This window comes from Lissotriton vulgaris, chromosome 9, assembly GCF_964263255.1.
Source record: "Lissotriton vulgaris chromosome 9, aLisVul1.2, whole genome shotgun sequence".
In the NCBI taxonomy this organism is placed as follows: Eukaryota; Metazoa; Chordata; class Amphibia; order Caudata; family Salamandridae; genus Lissotriton; species Lissotriton vulgaris.
This window is the reverse complement of record NC_141697.1, coordinates 20,820,355-20,845,358: the sequence shown is the minus strand read 5'-3', so window position 1 is coordinate 20,845,358 and position 25,004 is coordinate 20,820,355. Positions and strand designations below refer to the sequence as shown.

Genomic DNA, 25,004 nt, shown 5'->3' with positions numbered 1-25,004 from the left:
CTCAAGCCTGCTCTCAGCCAACTCACTGGGGAAGAGGTGTGGCGCCGCGGCTAGGGCGACTGACTCCGGAATCTGGGGATCACGGTTCGATCCCCGGCACCGGCGGCAGATTAGCCCAGCACCATGTGACTCTGGGCAACAACTTGCTTTATCTCTCCGACGGCCCCCAGCGGCTAGAGACCCTTATGGGTGATTGTGCGCTTCACAAATGTGGATTATTATTATTATTATTACTCAAAGGGGGCCATCCTCGACTGGATCATTTCTAAGGAATCCTCAGTCAAGCTCATCTCCATAGACCCATGAGACTGGCCTGACCACCACTCCATCTCCTTAATTTTACCTGGGACCCGCAAGACTAACACACCGCAACTGGTGATCCCCAAACACTGGACCAGAGACACTAAAAACCTTGGCCTTATGGAACTGGAGGCACGCTGCAAATCTGACCCCCCCCCTCCCCCCCCCCCCACCCCCTTTGCACATAACCTCGGTCAGTGACCTAAATGAGCATTACTCGACAACTATATCAATCATTCTGAATTACCTTGCCCCTCTAAAGCTAAAAAGAACACAAGTCAAAGACAGGAACCCCTGGTTCACTGGTTCCCTCAACATGGAGAGGAGATCCCTACGGCAATATGAAAGAAACGGGAGACAAACGGTCAAAGGGCCGTTGCTCGAAGTCGAATCCCTGGTTTGATGACTCCTTGGCCGCTCTACCCAGCTTCTGTAAAAAGCTTGAATGCGCTTGGAGAAAGGCCTACGACCCTGGGGCAAAAAAGCTTTATCAGGAAGCGATTAAACGCTACCACAAAGCTATTCATCAGGCCCGCTCTGCCTTCCTCGCCAATGAGATTAAAGCCAGCAATAATCCGGTCAAAAGCATTTTTAAAATACTCTATGATTTCAAAACTAGGAAAGATTCCGCCACGGCATGTATCACGTCTGAACAACAATGTGAGGATCTAGCCTCTTTCTTTGTTCAAAAGGTTGAAACTATCTATAAATCCTTTGCCACTGTCCCGAAGGACCTTGCTCCCTCTACTATTCTTCGGCCTACTACTATTCTAACAGTTATCCCTCCTGTGTCCCATAACAAATTCCTTACGTTAAGTAATAGGGTCAATCTGGCTCTCCTGTCGACCCAATGAAACCAGTCCAATTCAGAGATGCTCTATCTGTGCTATTGTCACCTATATGCCAGATTCTAAACTCTTCTTTTACTACAGCAGTTGTGCCCATGCCTTGGAAAACCGCGAGGGTGGTCCCCCGGCTGAAAAAACCTTATCTGGACCCTGCTAAGCCAGAAAACTTTCGCCCCATATCCCTGTTACCCTGGGTCGCTAAAATTGCTGAAGTCCACGCTAACAATATTCTCTCTGGCCACCTAAGCAACACTGGCACCTTAGATCGCACCCCGCATGGGTTCCGCCCGGGCCATAGCACCGAGACCGCACTTATAGCAGTGTGTGAACATCTACGTACCATCCTGGACGAGGGCCAGACTGCGGCGCTCATCCTGCTTGACCTCAGCGCTGCGTTTGATTCGGTCTCCCATCAGATTCTCTTACGCCGCTTGGAGGAAGTGGGGGTGGTAGGGCAGGGCCTGGAGTGGTTCTGTTCTTTTCTTTCTGACCAGGCATTTCAGGTCATGGCCCGACCCTTCCTCTCTCATGCTCATGCCATCAAGCAGGGGGTTCCTCATGGCTCAGCTTTAAGCCCGGTCCTGTTTAACCTCTATGTGCAACCTCTGGCGGCGGTAGCAAGGGACCATGGCCTGACCATGATTTCGTACGCTGATGATACTCAGCTGGGGGTGGCCCTCTCTGAAGATCACACTCGGGGTGGCGCGCAGTTTCAGGCTGGCCTTGCAGCGGTCGCGCAGTGGATGACCACTAACTGCTTGCAACTCAATGCTAATAAATCAGAGGTGCTACATGTGGGGAAAGATAAGCCGGGAAACCCTTTGTGGGTAGCTGTTGCGCTATACAAATAAAATGAATAATAATAAAAATGAATAATAATAAGGGACTCTGGAGCAAACATTGGTGGCCGGATTCCATGGGTGGTGCCCCCACCCCTAAGCCGGCGGTAAAAAACTTGGGGGTCTGGTTCGACACCAAGCTGGATTTCCAAGAGCATACCAAGAAGATCGCTGGTTCCTGCTTCGGTCGTTTCCGAGGTCTACGACCTATGCTTGGTTTCTTTGACCCTCCCACCAGCCAGCTGATAGTCCAAGCAACTATCTTGTCTAGCCTGGAATAAGCTAAGTCACTTCTACTAGGAGCCAATAAGGGGGAAGTCACGCGCCTCTTAAGGGTTCAGAATGCAGCTGCCCGTGTCCTTCTGCGGCTCCCTAGAACGTGCTCTGCGACTGATGCTTTGCGGCGCCTGCACTGGCTGCCTGTGCCTCGAAGGATTAATTTTAAGGCCCTCTGTTTGACCTTTAAAATTCTAAAAAAAATCCTCTCCTGAGATTCTGTCCAATCTACTGATCCCCTATGTACCTACTTGCCAGCTACGCTCGGCCGAGCACTGCCTTGCCACGGTTCCCCGGGTGAAGCGACTTAGAGCTGGGGGTCGCCCTTTCGTTACCTTGCTGTCAAAATATGGAATTCTCTGCCTGTGCAGATCCGCCGTTTAGACTGCCTTCTGTCCTTCCGTAAAGCTATTAAAACTTTCTTATTTCCCAGGGCCTAGCCTCCTCTCTTAGGGCCTAGCTTCTGCACTCTGTTGGCATGACCTGAAGCGCCGGGACACCCCTTCGCTGAGGCATCTGTTGCGCTATATAAAATGTCGAAATAAATAAACAACACCCCTCTGCGACGCATCTCAAACTTCTCCGCCAGGCAAGAAACTCCTACAACAAGCACATCCTCAATTCAAAAAAAGAATATTTCAGATCTGAACTGGGCAACGCCAATAATAGACCCAGTAAACTTTTTGAACTGGTCAAACACCAATCCAACAAACTGGCTAAAACACCGAAAGAATCCCCCAAATCTCTAATATCGTCAGAGGAATTCTCCTCTTTCTTCACTGATAAAACCACAGCTTTATGAATTTAACTCAGTACCGCCTCCTACTCTCAACCCCTTCCGGACCGGCCCCCTTTCTCTGCTCCACCCCCTCTGGCCTCTCCTAAAAACCAAGCCCATTGGACTGACTTAGAATATTATGACGAAGACTCCATCTCCAAAATCCTCTCTACCCTAAAACCTAACAATCACTTTAATGACCTGATCCCTTCCAACTGCCTCACTGCTGCCTCCCAATCCATTGTTCCTTGCTGGACTGCAATAATAAACGCCTCTCTCCAACAGGGATCGACCCCTTGAAAGCCGGCCAAGTCCTCCCTATTTTAAAAAAACCCATAACTGGATCTAACCTTCCCCGACAATTTCAGACCCATCTCCAATATATCGATACTAGCCAAAGTACTCGAGAAATGTGTACAGCAACAAGTCAGCACATCAATAACTTCCACCTACTTGATGACTTTCAATCTGGGTTCAGACCGGGGCATAGCACTGAAACTACTATGCTCCACATCGTGGACGATGCCCTCCAAGCCCTAGACCACGGCAAAACCTGCCTTCTAATCCTCTTAGATCTATCCTCCGCCTTTGACACGGTCAACCATGATAGACTTCTTGAACGCCTCAATCTCAGGATGGGTCTGGAGGGTATGGTCCTAGAATGGTACAGGTCCTTCCTCCATAATCGATCCCAGAGATTCCTCATCAATGGCAACCTATCAGCTCCCACCCCGGTCATGGTTGGAGTCCACCAAGGCTCAACCCTGTCCCCCACCCTCTTTAATCTTTACTTAGAGCCACTCACCGAAGTTCTTCGTACCACCAACATTTCCTACCATATGTACGCGGACGACACCCAAATATACATGAAATGAAATGAAATGAATGAAATGAAAATAAATTTATTGAGCGCGATTGCTGCCCGGGGGCGTCCAAGCGCTGAGTTGTGCTGAGGCGGAGTGACCAGGAACGGAAGAATTAAGACACGAAGGATTTAGCAAACAGTAGTGTCTTCAAGTTTTTTCGGAATGAAAGCAAATTTGGATTAGATCGGAGTGAGAGGGGAAGGGCGTTCCAGAGTTTGGCAGTGTTTAGAGAGAACAGCCTGCCACCCGACCTGGCTCTCTTCACTCTGGGAACAACAGCAAGGAAGGCTTCCATCGACCTAAGATTCCTGTTTGGGTGATAAGGGATAACAAGGTCGTTGTTAATGGGTGGGCCTGTTTTCCAAAAGGCGTGATGTGCCATGCATAACGCCTTGAATGCTACTCTCTGCCTCACTGGCAGCCAGTGGAGACTCTTCAGAGCAGGTCTGGCTGACTGGGATCGTGGAATCTGTAGCAGGGTGCGTGCTGCACAGTTTTGCACGATCTGTAATTTCCGGAGGGTCATTTCGGGAGCCCCAACATACAGGGCATTATTCGAGTCCAGACGAGACTGAATGAGGCCTTGTACCGCCACCTTTCTAGCTTCTAACGGTAGAAGTGGAAGGATCTTTCTAAGAATTCTTAGTAGGCCAAAGCATGTGGCGGACAACTTCGTGGCCTGGGTGGTAAACGAGAGTTTGTTGTCCAGCCACACTCCTAGGATCTTAACACTTTCCTTGGGGGTGGGGGAGGGACCCAGAGTACAGGGCCATAGAGAGGTGAAAGGTACTGGGGGGGTTGGGCCTAGGAGCATTAGCTCCGTCTTGTCCCCATTCAGTTTTAGGGAGGAGGAGGTCATCCATCCCTTGACATCCTCTAAGCATTTTAGCAGATCTGCCGGGCATTGCCTGTTGTTGCTAGCGGCCAATGAGACCACTAGTTGAGTGTCGTCGGCGTATGACACAATTTTGATGCCATACGGTTCGACGACACCCGCCAGCGGCCTCATGTATACGTTGAACAACACAGGGCTCAGGGAAGAGCCCTGTGGTACTCCGCAGCTGAGGGTTTTCCTAGAGGACATTGTCTCGCCATCAAAGATCCGAAAGGATCTCTCAGACAGGAAAGACTCAAACCACCTTAGTGCGTCGCCAGATACTCCGATGTCATGGAGACGGTTCAGCAAGGTGTTATGGCTGACCGTATCGAATGCGGCACTTAGATCAAGGAGGATCACTGCCACTGATCCCCCCTGATCCAGTACCCTTCGAGATTCTTCTGTGACTGCTAGCAAGGCGGTTTCAGTACCGTGCTTCGGTCTGAAGCCTGTCTGCGATGTGTGTAGCAGAGAATGGTTCTCTAGGAACTGAACGAGTTGGACATTTATAAACTTCTCCAGAACCTTGCTGACCCAAGGGAGAAGTGAGATGGGGCGGTAGCTAGCATTATCATCGGGATCTAGGCTAGGTTTTTTTAGCAGCGCCCGCACCATGGCTTGTTTCCATGTCGTGGGGACTACGCATGCAGAGATGGACGAGTTGAGAAGTTCCAGCATTATTGGCAAGGTGGTTTTAGATGCCTGCAGCAGGACATCTGGGGGGGGCAGGGTCACATGGGGAGCCTGATTTAACTTGGCGTGCCACCTTGTCTAAGGTGTCGAGATCCAAAAGAGGGAAGTGCTCAAGGGAGGGCTGCTCGGGATGAAGGTGCGATCTAGGAAGAGGTGAGGCAGTCGCGTCCCGGTTTGTAGCTACTGATGGGAATGTAGAGTAGATTTTTACAACTTTATCATGAAAAAAATTTGCAAGCTCATTACATTGGTCCTGGGTTTTATTAGGCGGGGTTGCCGTATTGGGGCTGGTGCATAGCTTTATTATACTAAAGATTTCCTTCGGCTTAGATTTAGCTTCAAGAATTTTATCTGAGTAGTAGGTTGCCTGGGCGAGCCTGATTCCTTTTTTGTAAGCTTTAATCGCCTCTTTGTAGGCGGCCTTTTTGTCCGGAAGGAAATCTAGTCGCCAGGCTCTCTCTTGTTGCCTGCAACGGCGTTTTAGTTCCCTCAGAGAGTCGGAGAACCAGGGTGCAGATTTGTGTATTTTCTTTGAGGAAGATCTGCGAAGAGGGAGGATCGGATCCAATGAATTTGTAATCCAGTCTACAAAATTACTATTTGCCACATTAGGGTCTGGGCAGGGTAGTGGACGAGTAGCGTCCAGATTGTGTACCCAGGCATCCAAAGGGAGCTTTTTCCAATTTCTTCTAGTAGTGGCTTGGGGTGGTAACTGGGGGACTTTTTGTGTGGTCCAAGTAAACGGGACCAGAAAGTGGTCCGACCATGGGATGGGGATAGGTAAGTCGGCCGTCAGACCCGGGCAGTTGCTGAATATGGGGTCCAGCAAATTGCCCTTTTCGTGAGTTGGAGCTAACACCAGCTGGGACATTTGAAGAGCTCCAAGGTCCTCTGTTACTTCTTTAGCGAATTGGTCTGAGGGGGAGTTAAAGTGGAAATTAAGGTCCCCTAGGACCGTGTGGTTGGCCGAAGCCATAATTCTTTCTGCTATAATCTCTGGAAGAGATCTGTGGAACATTTTAGGTTGTTCTGGGGGGCGATAAATCAGGGTGCCGGAGAAAGAGCTATTAGCATTCATCTCAATGCCGAATGCCATGCTCTCACACTCAGTAATGGTTTCTGTTGAGGTGCGGCATTGGTACTGGGTCTTCAATACGATCGCCAGACCTCCCCCTCTCCCTTCCGCTCTGTCTAGCCGGACAATATGATACCCTGTAGGTAGAGCTGATACTACGTCTGGCTCGGAGTGCGCCGTGAGCCACGTCTCCGTCAGGAAAAGTACGTCTGGTTTTTGTTCCTCTAGCAGCATAGCAATCTGCGTGCTATGTTTGGGTAGGGAGCGGCAATTTAGGGCAAACATGCGGTATGTTTGTGCTAAAATAGACGTATAGGGGTGGCGGAAGGAATATTTACAGAATAGGCATTGAGTAGGAAGCTCTGTAGGGGCGTAGATATGGGTACAGTGAGCACCGACTCCACTGCCTATGCTACGAAGGGCCGCCGAGGAATAGGTCCTGACCAGAAGAGTGTGGGAATCAGGGTTTATGGCCCCTGGCCCCGTCTGGTCGCGGACGGGCGCAGACGGGCTTGCCTTAGGCGCGCCTTCGGCGCGCAATCGTCGCGCCGGCTGCGCTCGTCCGCTGCGCTTCCGACCGGGACACATGATATATAGTCGGTCGTCAGGGCGTTGGAGGGGGCGTGGCCAGCAGAGGGGGCGTGTCTCGTGACGCGCCTCGCCCTCGTGAGTTGGCGAGCAAATTCAAGGGTGTCGTTGCAGCGAGAGTCCGCTGTTCAGGGAGCCAAAAGTGCAAGTGAATAGGTATTTTAAAATCACAGTATCACAACAAGTTTAAAAAGATGATATCCTATCACTCCCGGCTTCCGCCTCAGGAGTCCGATGTTAAATGCGACGCCAGGGCATTTGGCGCGCTATTTATATCGCTTGGTGAGGGGGCGTGGCCAGCAGAGGGGGCGTGTCTCGTGACGCGCCTCGCCCTCGTGAGTTGGCGAGCAAATTCAAGGGTGTCGTTGCAGCGAGAGTCCGCTGTTCAGGGAGCCAAAAGTGTAAGTGAATAGGTATTTTAAAATCACAGTATCACAACAAGTTTAAAGAGATGATATCCTATCACTCCCGGCTTCCGCCTCAGGAGTCCGATGTTAAATGCGACGCCAGGGCATTTGGCGCGCTATTTATATCGCTTGGTGAGGGGGCGTGGCCAGCAGAGGGGGCGTGTCTCGTGACGCGCCTCGCCCTCGTGAGTTGGCGAGCAAATTCAAGGGTGTCGTTGCAGCGAGAGTCCGCTGTTCAGGGAGCCAAAAGTGCAAGTGAATAGGTATTTTAAAATCACAGTATCACAACAAGTTTAAAAAGATGATATCCTATCACTCCCGGCTTCCGCCTCAGGAGTCCGATGTTAAATGCGACGCCAGGGCATTTGGCGCGCTATTTATATCGCTTGGTGAGGGGGCGTGGCCAGCAGAGGGGGCGTGTCTCGTGACGCGCCTCGCCCTCGTGAGTTGGCGAGCAAATTCAAGGGTGTCGTTGCAGCGAGAGTCCGCTGTTCAGGGAGCCAAAAGTGTAAGTGAATAGGTATTTTAAAATCACAGTATCACAACAAGTTTAAAGAGATGATATCCTATCACTCCCGGCTTCCGCCTCAGGAGTCCGATGTTAAATGCGACGCCAGGGCATTTGGCGCGCTATTTATATCGCTTGGTGAGGGGGCGTGGCCAGCAGAGGGGGCGTGTCTCGTGACGCGCCTCGCCCTCGTGAGTTGGCGAGCAAATTCAAGGGTGTCGTTGCAGCGAGAGTCCGCTGTTCAGGGAGCCAAAAGTGCAAGTGAATAGGTATTTTAAAATCACAGTATCACAACAAGTTTAAAAAGATGATATCCTATCACTCCCGGCTTCCGCCTCAGGAGTCCGATGTTAAATGCGACGCCAGGGCATTTGGCGCGCTATTTATATCGCTTGGTGAGTGGGCGTGGCCAGCAGAGGGGGCGTGTCTCGTGACGCGCCTCGCCCTCGTGAGTTGGCGAGCAAATTCAAGGGTGTCGTTGCAGCGAGAGTCCGCTGTTCAGGGAGCCAAAAGTGTAAGTGAATAGGTATTTTAAAATCACAGTATCACAACAAGTTTAAAGAGATGATATCCTATCACTCCCGGCTTCCGCCTCAGGAGTCCGATGTTAAATGCGACGCCAGGGCATTTGGCGCGCTATTTATATCGCTTGGTGAGGGGGCGTGGCCAGCAGAGGGGGCGTGTCTCGTGACGCGCCTCGCCCTCGTGAGTTGGCGAGCAAATTCAAGGGTGTCGTTGCAGCGAGAGTCCGCTGTTCAGGGAGCCAAAAGTGCAAGTGAATAGGTATTTTAAAATCACAGTATCACAACAAGTTTAAAAAGATGATATCCTATCACTCCCGGCTTCCGCCTCAGGAGTCCGATGTTAAATGCGACGCCAGGGCATTTGGCGCGCTATTTATATCGCTTGGTGAGGGGGCGTGGCCAGCAGAGGGGGCGTGTCTCGTGACGCGCCTCGCCCTCGTGAGTTGGCGAGCAAATTCAAGGGTGTCGTTGCAGCGAGAGTCCGCTGTTCAGGGAGCCAAAAGTGTAAGTGAATAGGTATTTTAAAATCACAGTATCACAACAAGTTTAAAGAGATGATATCCTATCACTCCCGGCTTCCGCCTCAGGAGTCCGATGTTAAATGCGACGCCAGGGCATTTGGCGCGCTATTTATATCGCTTGGTGAGGGGGCGTGGCCAGCAGAGGGGGCGTGTCTCGTGACGCGCCTCGCCCTCGTGAGTTGGCGAGCAAATTCAAGGGTGTCGTTGCAGCGATAGTCCGCTGTTCAGGGAGCCAAAAGTGCAAGTGAATAGGTATTTTAAAATCACAGTATCACAACAAGTTTAAAGAGATGATATCCTATCACTCCCGGCTTCCGCCTCAGGAGTCCGATGTTAAATGCGACGCCAGGGCATTTGGCGCGCTATTTATATCGCTTGGTGAGGGGGCGTGGCCAGCAGAGGGGGCGTGTCTCGTGACGCGCCTCGCCCTCGTGAGTTGGCGAGCAAATTCAAGGGTGTCGTTGCAGCGAGAGTCCGCTGTTCAGGGAGCCAAAAGTGTAAGTGAATAGGTATTTTAAAATCACAGTATCACAACAAGTTTAAAGAGATGATATCCTATCACTCCCGGCTTCCACCTCAGGAGTCCGATGTTAAATGCGACGCCAGGGCATTTGGCGCGCTATTTATATCGCTTGGTGAGGGGGCGTGGCCAGCAGAGGGGGCGTGTCTCGTGACGCGCCTCGCCCTCGTGAGTTGGCGAGCAAATTCAAGGGTGTCGTTGCAGCGAGAGTCTGCTGTTCAGGGAGCCAAAAGTGCAAGTGAATAGGTATTTTAAAATCACAGTATCACAACAAGTTTAAAGAGATGATATCCTATCACTCCCGGCTTCCGCCTCAGGAGTCCGATGTTAAATGCGACGCCAGGGCATTTGGCGCGCTATTTATATCGCTTGGTGAGGGGGCGTGGCCAGCAGAGGGGGCGTGTCTCGTGACGCGCCTCGCCCTCGTGAGTTGGCGAGCAAATTCAAGGGTGTCGTTGCAGCGAGAGTCCGCTGTTCAGGGAGCCAAAAGTGTAAGTGAATAGGTATTTTAAAATCACAGTATCACAACAAGTTTAAAGAGATGATATCCTATCACTCCCGGCTTCCGCCTCAGGAGTCCGATGTTAAATGCGACGCCAGGGCATTTGGCGCGCTATTTATATCGCTTGGTGAGGGGGCGTGGCCAGCAGAGGGGGCGTGTCTCGTGACGCGCCTCGCCCTCGTGAGTTGGCGAGCAAATTCAAGGGTGTCGTTGCAGCGAGAGTCCGCTGTTCAGGGAGCCAAAAGTGCAAGTGAATAGGTATTTTAAAATCACAGTATCACAACAAGTTTAAAAAGATGATATCCTATCACTCCCGGCTTCCGCCTCAGGAGTCCGATGTTAAATGCGACGCCAGGGCATTTGGCGCGCTATTTATATCGCTTGGTGAGGGGGCGTGGCCAGCAGAGGGGGCGTGTCTCGTGACGCGCCTCGCCCTCGTGAGTTGGCGAGCAAATTCAAGGGTGTCGTTGCAGCGAGAGTCCGCTGTTCAGGGAGCCAAAAGTGTAAGTGAATAGGTATTTTAAAATCACAGTATCACAACAAGTTTAAAGAGATGATATCCTATCACTCCCGGCTTCCGCCTCAGGAGTCCGATGTTAAATGCGACGCCAGGGCATTTGGCGCGCTATTTATATCGCTTGGTGAGGGGGCGTGGCCAGCAGAGGGGGCGTGTCTCGTGACGCGCCTCGCCCTCGTGAGTTGGCGAGCAAATTCAAGGGTGTCGTTGCAGCGAGAGTCCGCTGTTCAGGGAGCCAAAAGTGCAAGTGAATAGGTATTTTAAAATCACAGTATCACAACAAGTTTAAAAAGATGATATCCTATCACTCCCGGCTTCCGCCTCAGGAGTCCGATGTTAAATGCGACGCCAGGGCATTTGGCGCGCTATTTATATCGCTTGGTGAGGGGGCGTGGCCAGCAGAGGGGGGCGTGTCTCGTGACGCGCCTCGCCCTCGTGAGTTGGCGAGCAAATTCAAGGGTGTCGTTGCAGCGAGAGTCCGCTGTTCAGGGAGCCAAAAGTGTAAGTGAATAGGTATTTTAAAATCACAGTATCACAACAAGTTTAAAGAGATGATATCCTATCACTCCCGGCTTCCGCCTCAGGAGTCCGATGTTAAATGCGACGCCAGGGCATTTGGCGCGCTATTTATATCGCTTGGTGAGGGGGCGTGGCCAGCAGAGGGGGCGTGTCTCGTGACGCGCCTCGCCCTCGTGAGTTGGCGAGCAAATTCAAGGGTGTCGTTGCAGCGAGAGTCCGCTGTTCAGGGAGCCAAAAGTGCAAGTGAATAGGTATTTTAAAATCACAGTATCACAACAAGTTTAAAAAGATGATATCCTATCACTCCCGGCTTCCGCCTCAGGAGTCCGATGTTAAATGCGACGCCAGGGCATTTGGCGCGCTATTTATATCGCTTGGTGAGGGGGCGTGGCCAGCAGAGGGGGCGTGTCTCGTGACGCGCCTCGCCCTCGTGAGTTGGCGAGCAAATTCAAGGGTGTCGTTGCAGCGAGAGTCCGCTGTTCAGGGAGCCAAAAGTGCAAGTGAATAGGTATTTTAAAATCACAGTATCACAACAAGTTTAAAAAGATGATATCCTATCACTCCCGGCTTCCGCCTCAGGAGTCCGATGTTAAATGCGACGCCAGGGCATTTGGCGCGCTATTTATATCGCTTGGTGAGGGGGCGTGGCCAGCAGAGGGGGCGTGTCTCGTGACGCGCCTCGCCCTCGTGAGTTGGCGAGCAAATTCAAGGGTGTCGTTGCAGCGAGAGTACGCTGTTCAGGGAGCCAAAAGTGTAAGTGAATAGGTATTTTAAAATCACAGTATCACAACAAGTTTAAAGAGATGATATCCTATCACTCCCGGCTTCCGCCTCAGGAGTCCGATGTTAAATGCGACGCCAGGGCATTTGGCGCGCTATTTATATCGCTTGGTGAGGGGGCGTGGCCAGCAGAGGGGGCGTGTCTCGTGACGCGCCTCGCCCTCGTGAGTTGGCGAGCAAATTCAAGGGTGTCGTTGCAGCGAGAGTCCGCTGTTCAGGGAGCCAAAAGTGTAAGTGAATAGGTATTTTAAAATCACAGTATCACAACAAGTTTAAAGAGATGATATCCTATCACTCCCGGCTTCCGCGTCAGGAGTCCGATGTTAAATGCGACGCCAGGGCATTTGGCGCGCTATTTATATCGCTTGGTGAGGGGGCGTGGCCAGCAGAGGGGGCGTGTCTCGTGACGCGCCTCGCCCTCGTGAGTTGGCAAGCAAATTCAAGGGTGTCGTTGCAGCGAGAGTCCGCTGTTCAGGGAGCCAAAAGTGCAAGTGAATAGGTATTTTAAAATCACAGTATCACAACAAGTTTAAAAAGATGATATCCTATCACTCCCGGCTTCCGCCTCAGGAGTCCGATGTTAAATGCGACGCCAGGGCATTTGGCACGCTATTTATATCGCTTGGTGAGGTGGCGTGGCCAGCAGAGGGGGCGTGTCTCGTGACGCGCCTCGCCCTCGTGAGTTGGCGAGAAAATTCAAGGGTGTCGTTGCAGCGAGAGTCCGCTGTTCAGGGAGCCAAAAGTGCAAGTGAATAGGTATTTTAAAATCACAGTATCACAACAAGTTTAAAAAGATGATATCCTATCACTCCCGGCTACCGCCTCAGGAGTCCGATGTTAAATGCGACGCCAGGGCATTTGGCGCGCTATTTATATCGCTTGGTGAGGGGGCGTGGCCAGCAGAGGGGGCGTGTCTCGTGACGCGCCTCGCCCTCGTGAGTTGGCGAGCAAATTCAAGGGTGTCGTTGCAGCGAGAGTCCGCTGTTCAGGGAGCCAAAAGTGCAAGTGAATAGGTATTTTAAAATCACAGTATCACAACAAGTTTAAAAAGATGATATCCTATCACTCCCGGCTTCCACCTCAGGAGTCCGATGTTAAATGCCTCATCAATATCTCTTCGCTTGAGGAGATCCTCTCCCTGAATGATACCCTGAAGAACAAGTTACTTACCTTCGGTAACGCTTTTTCTGGTAGATACAGTATCTGCCTGTGGATTCCTCACCTTGTGAATATCCCCCTGCCTCAGCAGCATCCGGAAATTCTTTTTGTAGCTTCGCGTCGACGTGGACCGACGTCACAGAGGCACGGCATCGCGCGCGACTCCGCTGACGTCACCGACCCCATATTAGGCCCACGCCGGCGTGATGACATCAGTTCCACCCTTTTTTCCGTGCCTTCGAGGCCCACGGACGGACCAATGACAGTAGAAAAATACATAGTATACACAGTACACAATGCTCAGATAACACACATAGTGCAAAATGTAATAAACATTTCCTTTGACAATAAATATAAATATATATATACAACAAACATGGTATACAAGAGTGGACAACGGGGAGGCGGGTGGGTCAGTGAGGAATCCACAGGCAGATTCTGTATCTACCAGAAAAAGCGTTACCGAAGGTAAGTAACTTGTTCTTCTGATAGATACATCTGCCAGTGGATTCCTCACCTTGTGAATAGAATCCTACAGCAGTCCCCACTCCTGGAGGAGGGTGTCCACTCTTCTACACCAAGAAATCTTGGAGGACAGAACGCGCAAAGTGGCCGTCCCTCCTCACCTCGGAATCCAAGCAGTAATGCTTCGCGAAAGTGTGGAGGGAGGCCCAAGTCGCAGCTCTGCAAATGTCCTCTACAGGCACACCTCTAGAAAGAGCAGATGTTGCCTACTTAGCTCTAGTGGAATGAGCCCTTATACCCTCTGGAGGTTCCTTACCCGCCAGGGAGTAGCAGATCTTGATGCATAAAATGATCCATCTTGAGAGCGTGCGCTTGTGCACAGATCTTCCTTTCCTGCAGCCAGTAAATCCAACAAACAGCTGGTCATCCAACCTGAACTCCCTTGTCCTGTCCAGGTAGAAGCTCACCGCCCTCTTAGGGTTCAAGCGATTAAGCCGCTCCTCCTCCTTGGAAGGGTGATAGGGAGAATAAAAGGTAGGGAGGGTAACAGACTGCCCCAGATGGAAAGGAGTTACCAACTTCAGCAGAAAAGCAGCCCTGGTCCTAAGAACCATTCGATCAGCATGAATGGATAAAATTGGGGGCTTGGAACTAAGAGCTTGAAGCTCACTTACCCTCTTTGCCGAGGTAATTGCTACATGGAAGACTGTCTTGAAAGACAAAAGTCCCAAGGGACATGAGTGTAAGGGTTCAAAAGGTGAACCCATCAAGAATGTAAGAACAAGGTTCAAGTCCCATTGAGGTACAATAAAAGGAGTAGGAGGAAATGTATTGGTCAGGGCCTTGATGAATCGTAAAACAATTGGTGACTTAAACAAAGAGGGCTAGTCAGGCAAACAAAGGAAAGCCGATAAGGCCGACAAATAACCCTTAATAGTTGCCACCGCAAAACTCTGCTGGGCAAAGGACAGAGCAAATTGAAGAATATTGGACAAATGAGCCCTTAAAGGGTCAATGGACTTTTCCCCACACCAAGCAATGAATTTTGACCATCTATAGGAATAAATGGACTTAGTGGAGTCACGCCTGGCAGACAAAATGACATCCACCACATCGTGTGGGAGAGAAAAGGAACTCAGGTTGCCCCCGTTCAATCTCCAGGCATGAAGGTGTAAGGTCTGGAGGTGGGAGTGTAGAACCTGCCCCTCCATCTGAGAGAGGAGATCTGCCCTGAAAGGGAGACTGAGCGGCGGGCACGAGGAGAGGTGGAGAAGGTCTGAGTACCACACCCTTCTTGACCAATCCAGGGCAATCAATATGACTTGGGCCCGGTCTTGGCGAATCTTCCTCAGAACCCGAGGAATCAAGGGTATGGGAGGAAACGCGTAAAGGAGTTGCGAGTCCCAACTCAACTGAAAAGCATCCCCCAAGGCTCCCTGCATCGGAAACTGGGGGCTGCAGAATGACGGGCAGTGAGCATTCTCGTGAGTGGCGAACAGGTCCACCTGAGTAGTTCCCCACGTCCGAAAGACGTGACGAACTACCTCTGGATGAAGCATCCACTCGTGGTCGGCAGAGAACTGCCGACTGAGACTGTCTGCACGAATGTTCAGAACTCCGGCCAGATGATTTGCCATCAGACAAATCTGGTGGTCCTGAACCCAGGACCAGACGCAGAGCCTCTCTGCAGAGACACTGCGACCCCACTCCTCCCTGCTTGTTGACATACCACATCGCGGTCGTGTTGTCCGTCAAAACCTGAACTGACCGCATGCGAAGGGAAGGGAGGAAGGCCTTGAGCGCCAGATGTATCGCCCGTAATTCTAGTAGGTTGTTGTGAAGCAACCTTTCCTCTGGAGACCAAAGACCCTTGACCTCCAGGTCCCCAAGATGAGCACCCCACCCTAGACTGGATGCATCCGTTATCACCGTGGCCACCGATGGAGGAAGTTGAAAAGGCTTTCCCTGTGACAGATTGCCCTCCACGCTCCACCAAGACAAATCCGCTGCAGTCTCTCTGGAGATCCTCACTGACTCCCTGACATCTTCGTTGTGCTGAAACCACTGCCTGCGGAGGCACCACTGGAGCGCCCTCATGTGCCAGAGTGCATGGTTGACCAACAGAATGCAAGAAGCCATCAGACCGAGCAGACGTAGGACCTTCAGGACTGGAACAACCGCTCCATTGTAGAACAAAGGAATAATTTCCTGTATGTCGCGAATCCTTTGAGGAGGAGGGAATGCACGACATACAGAAGTGTCCAGTACCGCACCTATGAACAGGTTACGCTGGGAGGGCACCAGGTGAGATTTGGGTACGTTTATCGAAAAACCCAACCTGTGTAACATCTGAGTTGTCTCCTGCAGGTGATTGAGCACCTTCCCCGGCGACTCTGCTTTGAATTAGCCAGTCGTCCAGATACGGGAATACAGGTATCCCCGACCTCCTGAGATGTGCTGCCACCACCGCCATCACCTTGGTGAAGACTCGAAGCGCAGTAGTAAGACCAGACCGAAGGACCGCAAACTGGTAATGTTGCGACCCAACCGTAAAACGGAGATACTTTCTGTGCGACTTCAGGATAGGAATATGGAAATACGCATCCTGCAAGTCGATCGACACCATCCAGTCTTCTTCCAGCAGCGCTTGAAGAACCTGTGCAAGAGTGAGCATCTTGAACTTTTCCTGTTTCAGGTAAAGGTTCAAGATCCTGAGATCCAGGATTGGCCGAAGCCTGCCATTCTTCTTGGGGATCAGAAAATACCAGGAGTAGCATCCCTGACCCCTTTCCTGCTCTGGACCACCTCTATCGCACCTTTTCTGAACAATGCCAGGACCTCTTCCTGCAGGAGAAGCAGGTGGTCCTCCGAACAATAACCCTGGCAAGGAGGGTAATTTGGGGGAAACTCCCGAAAGGGAAGAGCATTCCCATTGCTCACGAGATTGAGAACCCAAACATCCGATGTAATCAATTGACAATCTCGTAGGAAATGGGTAAGCCGACCCACCCACTGGACCCACATGATCCGGAATGGCGGATCTAGGGCTGCTTTGCTGCGTTGGCAGGGGGCTGGGCGGGGAAGAGGAGGAAGCTTGACGGCCTCGAGAACGGGCTCTTTGCTTTCCCCTATAAGACCTGTACAGCGTGTTTTGCTGCTGCTGCGGCTGCTGCTGCGTTATCTTGTAGGATTGAAAAGAAGATCTGCTAAATCCTCTAGAACGTCTCCCAAAAGTGCCCCTGGTCTGAAGGCCCAACGACTTAGCCGTCGCCCTGCTGTCTTTAAAGCGTTCTAAAGCAGCGTCTGCCTTCTTGCCAAATAAACCAGACCAGTCGAATGGGAGATCCATCAATGTAGACTGGACATCTGTCGAAAACTCACTCGATTTCAGCCACGCAGCTCTCCTCGTCGCCACAGAAGAGCCCATGACCCTAGCCACAGAGTCTGCTGTGTCCAATCCACTCTGAATCACCTGCCTTGCTGCAGCCTGAGTGTCAGAGATTACCTCCTGGAAGTCTTTTCTATCCTCCTCCGGAATCTTATGCACCAACTGTTTTACAGTGTCCATCAGGGCGTGGATATAACGCCCCATCAAGCAGGTCACATTCGTGGACTTCAGCGCCATACTGGCGGAGGAGAAAACCTTTTTAGCCTGATCTTGTTTTCTCGACTCCTTTTCTGCTGGAACCTGTGGAAAAGCTCCCATTGATCTTTTGGAACAGGCCGCCTGCCCCACTAAACTCTCAGGCAGAGGGTGAGTGGACAAAAATTCTAGGTCATCAGGAGCAGCTCTGTACCTCCTGGCCACAGCCCTAGAAACAGCAGGAGCTGATACAAGTTTCTTCCAAACCTCTAAAATCGGTTCTTTAAGGGCATCATTAAAAGGCAGCAATGGTTCAGTTACTGAAGATGGAGAGTGAAGGGCCTCTGTGAGAAGATTTGACAAACTCAGCAGTAGGTAGAGCAATGTTCAATAAACTTGCAGCCTTCTTTATTACGACATGGTAAGGAGCCACAACTTTAGAGGGTTCATCCGATACTGAAACTAAATCCCACTCAGGGGACAGTTCAAGGCCACTAGCCACTGAAAGGTCCTCAAATGGGTCCTCAGGCTCCTGCAGGTCGCCCTCCTCCAAATTCTCCTCACGATACCTCTCTTTCTCCATCAGCCTCTGGGCTTCACTCCTCGACCTGAGCTTCACATTGGAAGCCGTCGGATCCACTGTCGGCTCCGTCGAAGCCGGTGCCGGCGCCGATCCCGACGCCGGATGAGGAAGAATCCCCGGACGTCGCTCAGAGTTCGGCATCTGGGTTGATGGAATCACCGTCGAAGGATTCGGCGTCGACGACTTTGGCGTCGATGGCTTCGGAGTCGAAGGCCTCGCCGGCGTCGGAAAATGCCAATGCGTCGCCGGCATAAAGGGCGCGGGTGCATAAGTTTGGGGAACACCCAGACCAAACGCCATCGGACCCGTGGGACCAACAGGAGCCCCAGAGGGGTACATAGCCCTGGAATATATACCAAACATCGCATTAAGGAAATGCGTTGGATCCTGGCCTGGAGCCGGGAAGGCTGGGTACGAACCCCCAGGCTGCTCTTGAGGGCGTGGAGTCGATACAACGTCGACTTCCTCTTCGGGCTGGTGCACCGGAGTCGACTGACCCTTGGACAACTGAGCCTCTCCCACTCCAACCATCTCCCCCTCACCTTCATCCTCCCGATCTGGAGGATGGAAGGGAACCGGAGATGGATTCGCCGTCTGCTTCGTTGAACCTGACGAATTCGCATGCGACGCCTCACCCCCGGCGTCCTAATCTTCCGAAGCCGAAGAAATCACCACCTTCTCAATCAGCTTCGCCTGCGACTTCGGCTTAGAACTCAAATCCTTCCTTGAACAAGGTCAGGATTCATGGGACCTCTTCTTATGCTTCTTTTTGGAAGATCTCAAAGCATGGGCGAGGACAAGTCCGATCGCGACTTATGCTTCTTTTTGGAAGATCTCGAAGCATGGGCGAGGACGAGTCCGATCGCTACCTCGAACAAGATCTTGACCTCGAGCGTCGAGTCTGCGACCTCGATTTTTTCTTCTCCTTACTTCCTTTAAACTTCGCCACAAGAAGCTTAGCTTCTCTTTCCCGGAAGGCCTTAGGGGTCATCTTCCTACAAGACTGGCAGTCTTCGACGTCGTGGTCGGAGCTTAAACACCACAAGCAGCATTCATGCGGATCCGTAATGGACATGGTTTTGCCGCATTCCCCACAGGCTTTAAACCCGGTCTTCTTTAAAGACATGTCGAAAGAGAAGACAATGAAACACGAACAGTACAAGGTAACAAAGTTACTACAAAAGCTACTGACGATCCCTAGAAAACCGTTAGCGTAGACGACGCAGAAAAAAGGGAACTGATGTCATCACGCTGGCGTGGGCCTAATATGGGGTCAGTGATGTCAGCGGAGTCGCGCGCGATGCCGTGCCTCTGTGCAGTCGGTCCACGTCGGCGCGAAAGTACAAAAAGAATTTCCGGATGCTGCTGACGCAGGGGGATATTCACAAGGTGAGGAATCCACTGGCAGATGTATCTATCAGAAACTGACTGTCCAATGGCTAGCCGCTAACCAACTAAAACTCAACTCAAAGAAAACCGAATTTCTCCTAATCTCCCCTTCTAAAGCCAACCCGGAGATTCAGATGTGGATCAAGGCCATCACAGCCCTAAACTGCCCGCCGACCATTGTGGACTCTGCCAAATCCCTGGGCACAATCCTCTACTGTAACCTGAACATGCAAGACCACATTAACTCGATGGCTAAAACAGCCAGATTCCACTTGAGCTACCTTTGGAAGCTGAAACCTTTTATTGAGGCTCCTGACTTAAAAATGGCAGTTCAAGCACTAGTCATTTCCAGACTGGAATATGGTTGCTCCACCCTCACTGGTCTACCCAAGATCTCCCTAGCACCCTTAAAAGCTTGCCTCAACGCGGCTGCCAGACTACTCACCGGCACCAGGAAATTCGACCACATCTCTCCACATATGAAAGCACTGAACTGGCTCCCCCTAGAGGCCAGAATTCAGCTGAAACTGGCTTGGATTGCACACAAGGCTCTTTACTCAAACTTTCCTGCTTATCTGGCACAAAAACTAGTGGTATCTGGAGGTAGCAGGAACTCCAGGTCCGCCAGTATCCTCTTACTCCAATCCGCCTTTTTTCAGAAAAATAGAACCTATAATAGGGCATTCACCGGGGCAGCACCAAGAATCTGGAACTCTTTCCCACCCGCCATCAGAAGAATCCCTTCACTAGCACGTTTAAAGAAGGAGGCCAAAACCTTCCTCATGGGTAAATTCCTCGTCTAATGCCTGCTATGCCTGACCACAAGTTTGATGATTCTAAGACTATCACTTCTTCCCCAGATCACCAACTCTCCCGCAGAGAATTTATGGGACCTTTATTTTTACCGACTTTAACTAGGATTGCAATCTTACTTTTGTATCCCCAGTATCCCCTATGTTCCCTACACCCCTGCCACTCGCCATCCCTTTGTACAGCTCTGTATACTTCTGCACCTTTGACTTTGTTTGCACACCTCTGTATATCTTGTAAAGCGCTCTGACACCCTCACTGGTCAAGTTTGCGCTCTATAAAACACTAAAATAAATAAATAAATAAAACTTCTCTTCACGCAATACACGTATGAACCACCGTCCATGCCTTGATCCTCTCCGGGCCAAAACAGCGACAATGTGTAAGAGCATCCTGCATGTGACTGCCAAATTAACAGAACAACTAACAATATATATACCCACTTAAGGCCTAACTCGATAGAGCTACACTGGGTCTAGCCACACACCTGCACCTCTTTGAAGACCTGCTGGGAGAATGCCAAGGCAGGAAGAACCACATGAGCCATAACACTGCCAAATTGGAAACCAAGAGATGCAAAGATTCAAAAAGGAAAATTACACAAACATGTGTTTTCAAGTTACAAACACAGGATGTGGAATAGCATGGTGCCTCAGGCAATACTTGCACCGGCTCTCCGTTACTTAAAGAAAATGAAAACATCTCTCGACTAAGAATGTCTTATCCCCATTATATTATTTCAGAATGAAGCCTTACCGTACACCCTGAGTGCAGACGGAGCGGAGAACCAGTTGGATTCCTGACTCTCTTTCGACAGCTCCTCATCCCTCAGCTGAAATAAAGAAATATATATATTTTTGTTAGACCATATTAGAATACATGGCGTGATTATTTAAAACTGGGTGCTGAGCCTGTCTTACCTCTAGTAAGTCATCCAAGAAGCTGCAGGCCAAGATGTCCTGGATTTTTATCTTCCCTAAGAAAAGTGAGGCAGAACGTGTGAGCCCTGATTCAAAACTTTCAGAAAACACCAAACAGCACATGTGGGACCAGATTCTATAGAGGGAGTGTGGTATAGTGAAAGCAAGTTTAAAACAGTTTTAGTCCTGAATATATGAATTATAACTACCTGTTCTGAGAGGGTCGAGGAAAAAAAAGAACTTGCGGACAGCTGTGCAGACGTAGAAGGAGTAAAAGGACTTCTCTAAACCATCCAACTGCGGCAGCGTCGGGATGAGCTCCAAAATATAATTCTCCAAATCCTGTTAAAAAAGCCAAAAGAACACAAGGTCTACAACTGTGAGCTGAAACAGTTTAGAAAAGAGAGGGGGAGACAAAAGAACTGATAAAAAACAAGCATTTGCAATGCAATAGATCTCGCAGACACGCAAGTTTCAACTATTGACATTGCAAATAACAATGCCTTTTATTTTTGTTTTCGTTTTAAAAACATAAATAAAAGCCATTGTCATTTACAATGCTAATAGCTTAAACTTGCGTTATTGCGAGACCTATTGAATTGCAAATGCTTGTTAAGGTGTGTCTGCACTCTGTCGTATGCATGTTGGATATTTGGTCTAATATTCCTTTATGGGTGCAGGGTGTAGCACAGGGTGTAGACGTTCCCCCCCACCTCAGTGGGCCGGTTACAAATATATCGATGTGAGACATGGAAGGCGCATACCTGAGTAGCCGCCTTCGCCGAGCACATCACTAAGGGCAGAGGGGAAGCGTGAAAAAGCATCTCTGGGCTGCACACACTCAACCACGTAGGCACAGCCACACCTAATGCCTGTGCCTTCATTCCTGGTGTGCCTTTAGCGATGACCCCGTTACTTTGGTGAAATATGTTCAGTATCACTGCGGGAAAAACGCGATTACGTCATTGTGCAGACATGGCCTTTCCCCACCGAAATCTGTAATATTTCTTTTTTAAACTCTTTTTTTATTATAATCAGCATTAATTAGGTACATTACTTCCAGATAATAATCACATATCAAAAATGTCAGCACTACACAATCCCAGTACAGTATTAAAACAGTATACAGTACACCACAGTAATTTCTATCACATCATCTATCCCACGCCTCCCCCCTCCTAAAAATCTTCTTCTGAGCTCTCATCCCCCCGGACTCGGAGCGCTTCACATTTATTTCCCCTGAAGTCATTCCAAGCCCCCCCAGATCTTATTCCATTTTCCGGGGCAGCCGTCCGTTCTTCAATCATGGCCAGATCCATGTCCGTGGACCATGCAGTCAATTTTGGCCCCCCCGCCGCTCCCCACTTCTGCGCAATGTTACGCTTTGCTACCATTAACCCAAGAATGGCCCAATCCTGCATAGGGTGGTTGAGGTCATTCGGCTCCCAGACATTCAACAAACATCTTTTGGGTTCCGGTAGAAGTGACACATTCCCCACCTGTGATATTGTTCTCATTATTTGAACCCAATAGTCCCATTATCTTCGGGCATTGCCATATGGTATGGTAGAAAGTTCCCTCCTTCCCACATCCCCGTAAACAATATGGATGTGATGTTCTACCAATTTTATATAGGGTGAGTCTAGTGAAATAAACTCGGTGCAGTATTTAAAGTTGCACCAGTCTAAGTCGCGAGGGTATGCCTACCTCCTTCGGGGATGCAAGTGCCTCCTGCCAGTCAGAGTCAGCAAAATCTCCGACATCACGGGACCACTTCCTTCTATGTCCTACCGTGGGGTCTGGGAGATTATTGACTAGCTTTCGGTATGTGAATGAAGTAGTCCGCTTCTGCATATAGTCTGTTAATAGTCTGTCCTCTAAAGGCGAGGCTTCCTGGACCTCAGTGCCCGGAGGCAGGGCCGTCAACAGAGCGTGTTTTATTTGTGTGTAGCGAAAGAGTTCAGTGGGTGCCAAATCGTACTGCTGCTGCAGGTGCTCAAATGACACAACCTCCCCCTTGCGCCAAACATCTCCCACCGTGGAGATTCCCATGGCATCCCAGTGGGCAAAACCCTTGCTATTCCTGAGCAGACCCAGCTGTGGCGCATCCCAAAGAGGGGTGAGTTGGGTCATAGTCCCCTGCCAACCCAGCTTCCTCTGTGCCTCGTGCCCTAGGGTGACTGTCTGCTGTGTGGGTCCAATGAGGGATTTGGTACGCTTTTTGTCGTAAAGGGGGGACACTATCCCACCCAAACCCAGAGCCACTCTGTCTGCTCTAAACGCAGAGTCCTCTTGGGGGGCATGAATCCATTGATTGATGATCTTCAATTGTGCCGCCCAGTAATACAACTGTATATTCGGAAGTGCCACCCCCCCCCCATCATACCAACTACGCACCAGCTTAGTCTGTGCTATGCGCGCTGGTTTGTGTCCCCAGAGTAAACTGGAGACCAGGGCTTCTATGGCCTTAAAGTAGCTCAGGGGCACCAGGAATGATGTATTTTCCAGCACATATAAGAAACGTGGAAGCGCCATCATTTTGAAGAGTGCCGCCTTCCCTAATAGCATGAGCGGTAACGCTCCAAAGGGGGCTGCAGGTTATGCTTATAGAAGTCCGCTGAGTTGGCCGTAACATTGATCCCCAAATATTTGAACCCATCATCTGCGATCATAAGTGGGCAGTTCTGGGGGAGCGGCGGCGGTGGGCCGTGCAGCACGTACAGTACAGATTTGGACCCGTTAATGGTGTGCCCGATGGTCGCCCAAAGAGTTCACAGATATTCAGGAGGACCAGTATAGAACGCCTTGGAAGGGTCAAATACAATAAAACGTCGTCTGCGTATAAGGAAATGCGATCCTCCCACTCTGCAGTCCACTTGAGTCCCTTTATCATTAGATCCCAACGGATCCACGCTGCCAGGGGCTCGATGAGTAGCGCGAAAAGCAGCTGCGACAGGGGACAGCCCTGGCGGGTGCCTTGAGTCAAAGAGAAGTCGTCCGATATATGCCCGTTTACCGTCACATGAGCTATAGGCTTGGTATATAGCAGACGGACCCACATGCAGAATTTAGGACCAAAGCCCAAGTGGCAAAGGACCGCAAACAGAAGTGGCCACTCCAAGTCAAATGCCATTCTTGCGTCAAGGGAGAGGATGACTGTAGGTGTGGGCGGAAAATCCGTTTCGCTCGCGGATTTTGCGGATTTTCGGGAAATTCGCAATCCGCGAGATTCGCGAATCTCCCGCAAAATCCGCAAATCCGCGAGCAGCGGATTTTGCTCGCACTGCTCGCACTGTTCGCGTGAGTTCGCGGCTTCCCAGTACAACTTCGCGCCCCGCGAATAAGTGCAAAATTGCAGAAATACGATCTAATCAAAACTGAAACTACTTACCAGGTTCAAAAGTTCAGGCTCATCATTAGTAGCCATTTCCTGTAGTGCTTGCTGAGGGGCCCCTCCAGAGTTCAGTTGCCAGTTGCAACTATTATGTGACCCTGCTCTGAACCTCAGAATAGTTACACATATGCCACAACGGTCCTGAATTACAGCTAAGGGAGACAAGCAGGAGCCAGGCTGGCAGTTCAAATCCATTAATCAGCCCCTAATTCATTATTGTCAGTTGGGGCAGGGCAGGTGTTGTAACTAATTTTGCAACAATGAAAGCACTTAGCAAGTGCAAAAGTTCACTAATCAGGAAGCACTAAGGAAGCAGGTGCCAGCTAAAAAAATATTCTGTGACACATTAATCAGCCCCAAATTAATTCAGGTCACTTGAGGCAGGGAAGGTGTGCTTGCGTTGCCACAATAATGTACACTGACTGGACAACCAGAGGGTGCTGTGATGAAACAGAGGGTGGCATGGGTGGGCCAGAGGGTGGCATGAGTAGTCAGAGAGTGGCAGTGGTGACAGAGAGTGGCAGTGATGAAGAAGAGTGTCCCAAACAGGCTGGACACGTAGAAACAACAAGTTCGCGAAACTTGCGACCCGACAGGTAAGTTCGCAATTTGCGACATTGTACAAAACCCTCGCGAACTGGCAGAAACCCGCGCAAACACAAAAAAAAAAAAATCCGCAAATTCGCGAGAATTCGCGGATTTTGCGGATTGCGAGTTCGCAAATCCGCAAAATTCGCGAACGCGAGATTCGCAAAATTCGCCCA

General features: G+C 50.4%; 1 protein-coding gene across 2 annotated transcripts in view; it reads right to left on the bottom strand.

Moving 5' to 3' along the window:
- The window catches only part of PPP2R3C (protein phosphatase 2 regulatory subunit B''gamma), a 237,723-nt gene that overhangs the window by 46,427 nt on the left and 166,292 nt on the right, over positions 1-25,004 (bottom strand). For both annotated transcript variants that reach the window (XM_086936937.1, XM_086936938.1), the window contains exons 7-9: positions 21,056-21,188; positions 20,847-20,902; positions 20,683-20,758 (exon numbers count right to left, since the gene is read on the bottom strand). In XM_086936937.1, coding sequence (XP_086793063.1) covers positions 20,683-20,758; positions 20,847-20,902; positions 21,056-21,188 — 265 coding nt within the window. The remainder of the gene's footprint in view (positions 1-20,682; positions 20,759-20,846; positions 20,903-21,055; positions 21,189-25,004) is intronic.